The sequence below is a fragment of the Xyrauchen texanus genome, chromosome 31 (genome assembly GCF_025860055.1).
Source record: "Xyrauchen texanus isolate HMW12.3.18 chromosome 31, RBS_HiC_50CHRs, whole genome shotgun sequence".
In the NCBI taxonomy this organism is placed as follows: domain Eukaryota; kingdom Metazoa; phylum Chordata; class Actinopteri; order Cypriniformes; family Catostomidae; genus Xyrauchen; species Xyrauchen texanus.
The window spans coordinates 2,844,792-2,853,394 of NC_068306.1; the positions used below are offsets into that span (position 1 = coordinate 2,844,792).

Below are 8,603 nucleotides of genomic sequence, written 5' to 3' on the forward strand. Positions count from 1 at the left end.
CCATGAGTTTGTGCTTTCACCAGTTACTTTTGGCACCTTTACAGCTGGTTTATCTAGGCTCAGTATAGCTGTTGAGGAGCGATAGATTTGCAGAACTCAACTGCTTAAAGCAGATGGGGTCAACGGTGACAGGTAACAAAGCAGGAAGTGGAATGCACTAGACAGAACGCATTTATAGTAAGATTACAGTTTAGTTCTTATTATAGTTGTGGATTCAGAACATGTCTGTGTAACTGGTCTTTTGACTTTTTCCGTTGCATGTGTCAATACAACTCATTCTCCAATCAATCTGTCTCCATCAGTTTATTTACTGAGAAAAACACCACAACACAGGGTGAGTTGATATATTCACAAAAGCATGCTCTGCGGGCCTTAAATGAAAGGCATGGTTTTCAAACTCTTAACCAGCCAGTAAAACCGAATCCATACACAATGCATGATACAACACATATACAGTGCATCCGGAAAGTATTCACAGTGCTTCACTTTTTTCACAGTTTGTTATGTTACAGCCTTATTCCAAAATTGATTAAATTAGCTGTTTTCCTAAAAATTCTACAAACAATACCCCATAATGACAACGTGAAAGAAGTTTGATTGAAATCTTTGCAAATTTATTAAAAATAAAAAAATTTACATAAGTATTCACAGCCTTTGCTCAATGTTGAAGCCCCTTTGGCACCAATTACAGCCTCAAGTCTTTTTGTGTATGATTCTACAAGCTTGACACATCTATTTTTGGGCAGTTTCTCCCATTGTTCTTTGCAGGACCTCTCAAGCTCCATCAGGTTGGATGGGAAGTGTTGGTGCACTGCCATTTTCAGATCTCTCCAGAGATGTTCAATCGGGTTCAAGTCTGGACTCTGGCTGGGCCACTCAAGGACATTCCCAGAGTTGTCCCGTAGCCACTCCTTTGTTATCTTGGCTGTGTGCTTAGGGTCGTTGTCCTGTTGGAAGATGAACCTTTGCCCCAGTCTGAGGTCCAGAGCGCTCTGGAGCAGGTTTTCATCAAGGATGTCTCTGTACATTGTTGCATTCATCTTTCCCTCGATCCTGACTAGTCTCCCAGTCCCTGCTGCTGAAAAAAATCCCCACAGCATGATGCTGCCACCACCATGCTTCACTGTAGGGATGGTATTGGTCAGGTGATGAGCGGTGCCTGGTTTCCTCCAGACATGACGCTTGGCATTCAGGCCAAAGAGTTCAATCTTTGTTTCATCAGACCAGAGAATTTTGTTTCTCATGGTCTGAGAGTCCTTCAGGTGCCTTTTGGCAAAATCCAGATGGGCTGTCATGTGCCTTTTACTGAGGAGTGGCTTCTGTCTTGCCACTACCATACAGGCCTGATTGGTGGAGTGCTGCAGAGATGGTTGTTCTTCTGGATGGTTCTCCTCTCTCCACAGAGAAATGCTGGAGCTCACTCAGAGTGACCATCGGGTTCTTGGTCACCTCCCTGACTAAGGCCCTTCTCCCCCGATCGTTCAGTTTGGCCGGGCCACTAGCTCTAGGAAGAGTCCTGGTGGTTCCAAACTTCTTCCATTTCCGGATGATGGAGGCCACTGTGCTCACTGGGACCTTCAATGCTGCAGAAATGTTTCTATACCCTTCCCCAGATCTGTGCCTCAATACAATCCTGTTTCGCAGATCTACAGACAATTCCTTGGACTTCATGCACTGTTAACTGTGGGACCTTATATAGACAGGTGTGTACCTTTCCAAATCATGTCCAATCAACTGAATTTACCACAGGTGGACACCAATCAAGTTGTAGAAACATCTCAAGGATGATCAGTGGAAACAGGATGCACTGGAGCTCAATTTTGAGTGTCATGGCAAAGGCTGAGAATACTTACGTACACATGATTTTTTTTTTTTTCATTTTGTATTTTTAATAAATTTGCAAAGATTTCAAACAAACTTCTTTCACGTTGTCATTATGGGGTATTGTTTGTAGAATTTTGAGGAAAATATTTAACTGAATCCATTTTAGACAAAACAAACAAACCAAATGTGGAAAAAGTGAAGCGCTGTGAATACTTTCCGGATGCACTGTATCAGCAATGACAGTAGTATTACACACATTTTATTGACAAAATTACTCTAATAAGGATACATTATATTTTTGGAGCTCCCAATAGCTATTACTCACTGTTGGCATTACAAACAGACTGAGCAGCTCTAACTCACTCCCAGAGAGATTGCCAGCCAACAGGAATCCCTGTTGCACCAGTCATGTCCAATCACGATATAGTGTGATAATTTCATATTTAAGTATTTCATCATTGGGAAGTAGAGACACACCTTTAAGCTTATTACATCTGAACATGCAGTGAAACCAAAGAACGGATAGTTCTTGGAGGCTATTAATCAAGAAGAGTGGACAACTATTTACAGTATATGTATGTATGCTAAAGTATTATTTTAATGGAAACAAATGTTTATTATTTCTCAGTTCAACAGCTAAGACAACAAAAAAATGTACATAAAATATAAGATTTGTTTCCATTAAGATGATTTTTAAAGTTGATTTTCCTTTAAGATGATGTTTGCTCACTGTGACTATTTGGGCAATTATTTTTCAGATGTTTCTGTAGAGGACCTGATTGGCTGAAACCTTTTCCACATGAAGAGCATTGGTATGGTTTCTCTCCAGTATGAATTCTCTCATGTGTTTTCAGGTTTCCTGACCGAGTGAAACTCTTTCCACAGTGTGAGCACTTGTATGGTTTCTCTCCGGTATGAATTCTTTGGTGCTGTTTCAAGTTGCCGGAAATAATAAAGGTCTTCCCACATTCAAAGCACATATGAGCCGCCACACCAGTATGTGTTTTCTGATGCTCTTTCAAATAGAACAGGCGTGTAAAACTCTTTTCACAAAATGAACACTTGTAAGGCTTCTCATTTGTGTGCACTTTCAGGTGTGCTTTTTGGTCTGAATTCACAACCATTTTACCACACTTATCATACTCAAATGGCCTTTCTCCAGAGTGAGAGCGAAGATGATTATTGAGATGGGCGGCACGTGTAAAACCTTTTCCACACTGATTACACATGAAGGGCTTCTCTCCAGTGTGAATTCTCTCGTGCACATTAAGATGGTATTTACGTGTGAAACTCTTTCCACACTGATGGCACGTGTAAGGCTTTTCTCCGGTATGAATCCATGTGTGCGTACTAAGGTTTCCTTTATTTTTGAAACCTTTGCCACACAGATGGCACGTGTGGGGCCTCTCTCCAGTATGAACTCTTATGTGCACATTAAGACTTTCTTTGTATGCGAAAGTCTTTCCACACTGATGACATGTGTAAGGCTTCTCTCCAGCATGAATCCTTATGTGATCTTTAAGTTTTCCTTTCATTTTGAAACCTTTTCCACACTGAGGGCACGTGTAAGGCCACTTTCCAGTGTGAACTCTTGTGTGCACGTTAAGACTTTCTTTATATGCGAAACTCTTTCCACACTGATGGCATGTGAAGGGTTTCTCTCCAGTGTGAACTCTTGTGTGCACATTTAGACTTTCTTTATGTGTGAAACTCTTTCCACACTGATGGCACGGGTAGGGTTTTTCTCCTGTGTGAATTCTCATGTGTATTTTAAGCTTGCTTTTAAATGTGAAATATTTTCCACACTGAGAACACGTGAACACATTTTTGGCTGCTACTCTTCGAGGCTTTTTTGGTGTGAAATCCTTTTTACTCTTTGAACAAGTCAAAAACATTTCTTTAGTTGGGAAATCATGATGTTTCTGATACTGAAGTTTCTCCTCCACTTCATTCAGCTCTTGGCTGTCCTCTTTTACATCCTTAAGCTCTGCAATAAACACATGAAAGGAAGAAAAATCATTTCCAGACAGACAAATGTGCCACACCCAAGACTTTCACCCACTGTTGCACTTGTATGTATAGTTGAGTGACAATAAAGGGATTTGACTTTGACATTTTGAACTTTGAACACGCTGTATGCTAATGCATCTGGAATTATTTGCACTAATTAGTGGGTCCACATGGTGGCAATGCTCACAGTTGCGCTGTTGCTTTCACGAAGAAGAGGGCTTAGGGAGGAGATGTAATTGCCGCTAAAATTCAGGAGAGTAATGTAGAAACATCAATAGTGAATGTGCACGTCAACAGCGCGTGTGAGGAGATCAGAAGATGTCTGCATCTGCATAACTCGAGTTTGAAGGACTATTAAGACACTATGAAGGGTATAAACACCTGAAGATAAATAGTCCGGTGTCGCATAGCAGTCGTAGCTTGCATGTGTCAACAGCTGGTATATACACTTACAGTCATATGAAGTATACTTTGAAAGGCTAGCTTTTGACTGTACGCAGATGCTAACCGTACATTTCCACTGGCGCTGACCAACTTTTTGATGCTTGATCCACTCTGCTTTCAAACCCACAATCGATCTCATGAGCATGGCACTCGACTCCTATTGAATAAAAAAAACGCTCGCTAAGCTTCACTCACAACGGGCTAGTGGAAATGTCCTGCAAGCGTTTGCGTCAAAATCGTCATTTCAGAGGAGTCAAGCTTCCCCTGAAGATGATAAAATTGGCAAAATTTCATTGAAAGATGTCAGACACCTTATGTAGAATTAAATCCTAAACTGAGTATACTTTTTGAACTAGAGTTGACTTATAATCAATAAAGTTACGGAGACACTTCCCCCCTCCGAGTTTCTGGGGGATGGCAGGGCTCTCCTCCGCCCCTGGCAGCGGCTCCATCGCTCCAGGCAGTCGGAGTATCCAGTCCCCACTTGCCTCGCGGACGGCAGCCGTTCACCGCATCCGGGCGGTTACTTCCTTCCCCGGTGGATGGCAGCGGCGCTCCCCTGGCTAGACGGCAGTGTCGAGGACTCGACGGCATCCCTCCTCCTTCCCGGGCTTCGGCACCAGTGTAAAGGAGTTCAATGGAAGGAGGAGGCGAGAACCGGCTTTTCAACTTAAACAGACACAAACACACATGACGGACATGTCCGTAAACTATCTCTCTCTCCCGCACAATCCTCTGCAGTCGGGCTTTATCCCTCTCGGAGGCTTAATTAGCCTGATAAGGGACCCGGTGTGTATAATCACAACCCGGCCTGCCCTCCGCCCTGCCACACCCACCTTTTTTGTTTTCTCCATTGTGAATGGTGAAGTTTATCACATTTAGTCTTTTCTTTTCCACAATGAATGTGATAGCTCATTGTGGTAGCTCATTATTACTGTTAGGCTTCCTACCGCATTCGCGTTCATTCTCAACATCTGTCATTTTCTGCATTTGTGATCAGGCTGTCTTATTATAGGCCTATTTGACAAAATCCATTGTGGCAGGGCGGAGGTCGGGGCGGGGTCGTGATCCGACACACCCGGTCCCGTATTAGGCTAATCAAGCCTCCCGAGAGGGATAAAGGTCGACAGCAGAGGATCGTGCGGGAGAGAGAGATTGTTTACGGACATGTCTGTCATGTGTGTTTGTGTCCTTGTTTTAAGTTTCTCATTAAAATATTATTTATATTGTCAAGCTGGTTCTCACCTTTCCATTGATCTGTTTACACTGGTGCCGAAACCCGGGAAGGAGGAGGGAAGCAGTCGCGGAGTCCTCTACACTGCCGTCCACCCAGGGGAGGAAGTAGACCGACCGCCCGGACGCGGTGAACGGCTGCCGTCCGCGAGGCGAGTGGGGACTGGACTCCCCGACAGCCTGGAGCGATGGAGCCGCTGCCAGGGGAGGAGGAGAGCCCTGCCACGTCCATCTTTCTTGTAAATGTTATCCTATGCTTGTGATGGAGTGGCATTGGAGCAACGGAAATGCTGATGTCCTGACTTTCAGAGAGAGAGAAAATATGCTCCTCCGTGGTGGGCCGTTTCTCTTCTATTCCGCAATGCTCCCGTAACGTGAGTCACGTTCACTGATCGGGACAATTGGGAGTCGGCTATGGTGTATATTGTGCAGTCTGACATAACGTCGCACAGTGTGCCATGGCAATATCAATTACATTATACATACACGCAATTTCTCACAAACAAGAGAATAAATGTTTTTATCAATGCTTTCAGTAATACTGTGATGTTCTGTCTGTATATGTTGTGTTTTGGATTGTGCTGTGAGGATCTAAATAGAAGCACTTCATTTAAAAAATAAATAAATAATGCAACGGTATGTTTTAATTCGATTAAAGTTGCATGAATTGATTTCATTCGACTTTTCATTAAATTGCTTCATTAAACTTTATAACAAAGAATCAATAAAATGGCTGTCAAAGGGCCCTTGTCATGAAAAACAACTTTAAAGGAAGAAACACACCTGAGGGAATAAAATCATCATCTTCATCACTTCTTGTATCCTCCTGCTTCACTTCAATCTTCACTGGTGTCTGCAGCATCTGCTGTTCTCCAGCGTTACAGACAGAAGTCAGAGACTCTGTGGAGGTTTGATCACCCTGATTACTGTCACACACACTCTCCTGAGCATCAGTAGAACAGAGTAAAGTGAGCTGTGAGTCCTGTGTGTCTCTGGATCTCTGTTCAGAGAGTTTGTCCAGCAGCTGCTGTGGTGTGGACTGATCTCTGCCGCTCCACACTGAATCCTGACATTCTGTGGAGGTCCCATCAGTCACACACACTGAAGATTGACAGGAAACCTTTTCCAGCTCCTGACAAACACAACACAATCACATCTGTACCGTTCATCATCACAGAGTCACAGTCAAATCACATCATTTGAAACTTACTTACAATCTCAACTTTAACTCGCTCAAAACAGGTGCAGGATGAATACAGTTCTCTCTCCATCAGTTTTGTCTTCAGTGACGTCACCTCTTTCTTCAGCTGAGAGATTTCTGTGATGAAATCATCAATATCCAGCATGGACAGATCAGTTCCTACTGATTTACAGCAGATCACATCCACCTGCTCTCTCATGATGAACATCTGAACACAAAAACATCCTCATTATAATGGACTGACATTCATCAAACTCTAAAACATTATTATAATTACACACAAGAACAGATTTGTCAAACAAAATAGCTTTGTGTTTTGTTTCATTTTCCTGACCAAAGGAATATTACCATTACCATCGTTTACAATCAGCTCATATATCAGAAATTACATCATTTTAAATCAAGTTTTTCCTGAAACTGAATATTTTAATGCGACATTCTGAGATAATAAGCTTCTTTCACGGTCATTAAAACACCAAAGAGAAACACAACATGCACAGAAAAATACCGATCCACATAAAGCTTGATGTACATACAACATAAATAAATAAAATGATGTAAAACACATTAAACACGCACCGGAATGAGCGCTGTCAGCTCTTCTTTCATCTTCTTGTATTTCAGGCGGTCTCAAAACAACTCTCGGTGTTCTTCCGCCCCCTCCTGGACTGGAGTGCGGATACTACTTCTACTACTTTTCTTGGCGACTCGCGACTAACTAGCGCATTACTGTTAGCATAGATTACAAACATTAATACTTCTACCATTTATAATTTCAGACATATGAAGGCCTCATCTCCTCCAGCCTCCACCAGATCCTCTTATTCAGAATAAATAAATAAATAAACTACTTAATTAAATAAAACTCACTGCTTGTATTTAAACACCATATCTAACTCTTTGTTTAATATTTCTTAAATCGATTAAATTAAACCTGTACATTTCAGGAACCGAAGTAATAACTGTATTTTGTCACATCTTATAACTGGGTTTAAAAGGCTGTTTAGTGCTATCTCATTCAAAGCTGGAATTATTGAAAACAACTTGCATAATAAACTTTTTAATTATTTATTTAAAAACAAAAACAGTGGAAAATGGAAATGTTCACCTTCTTTGAAGAATTCAATCAGGACATTTAAATGTTCTGTTAAGTTGAAGACAATTATTTTACTTTGATCTATGCCAAAATAAATAAATAATAAAAACACTTTTGCTAAAAATCCTTTAGAAATACACAGAGAAAGATTTTTTATCGGATGGTGGGGCACATTTGGTTTAAAAAAAATAGACAACAATTAATAACCTCCATATACACTTTTTTCAAACTTAGCACCTTTACGGCAGCTGTGGCTCAGGTGGTAGAGCGGGTCGGCCACTAATCGCAGGGTTGGTGGTTCGATTCCTGGCCCACATGACTCCACATGCCGAAGTGTCCTTGGGCAAGACACTGAACCCCAAGTTAATCCCAATGGCAGGCTAGTGCCTTGCATGGCAGCTCTGCCGCCATTGGTGTGTGAATGAGTCACAGTGTAAATCGCTTTCAATACCGCTAAGGTTAAAAAGGTGCTATATAAATGCAGACCATTTTCCATGCATACATACATAACATAAAATAATTTATAATAAGTACAATGGTTCTCAAGTTCCAAAATATCAGTCAAAATCTGCATGAACTCTACTATCAATCAGGGCTGGACAGGTAATCTGGCATACTGGGTATTTTCCTGTTGGGCTGATGCACTTTGGGGCCAATCAGGGGCAGACCAGCCATTGGGAGAACCGAGCGGGCAGGTGGTTTATTTATCATCCTGTTCTGATAATCGTGCATTAGATAAACCTTACAACAATTGGTTTTTTATTTATGGTCTATATATTCCCCAGATGAAGGTTG

The 8,603-nt window shown here is 41.7% G+C and overlaps 1 protein-coding gene across 1 annotated transcript in view; it reads right to left on the reverse strand.

Annotated features, from left to right (window-relative positions):
• LOC127625520 (zinc finger protein 91-like) overlaps positions 1-7,332 on the reverse strand; it is a 78,932-nt gene extending 71,600 nt beyond the window's left edge. Inside the window, exons 1-2 of the mRNA XM_052100837.1 lie at positions 7,292-7,332; positions 6,807-6,920 (exon numbers count right to left, since the gene is read on the reverse strand). Coding sequence (XP_051956797.1) covers positions 6,807-6,920; positions 7,292-7,321 — 144 coding nt within the window. The 5' untranslated portion in view covers positions 7,322-7,332. The remainder of the gene's footprint in view (positions 1-6,806; positions 6,921-7,291) is intronic.
• Positions 7,333-8,603: the final 1,271 nt, after the last annotated feature.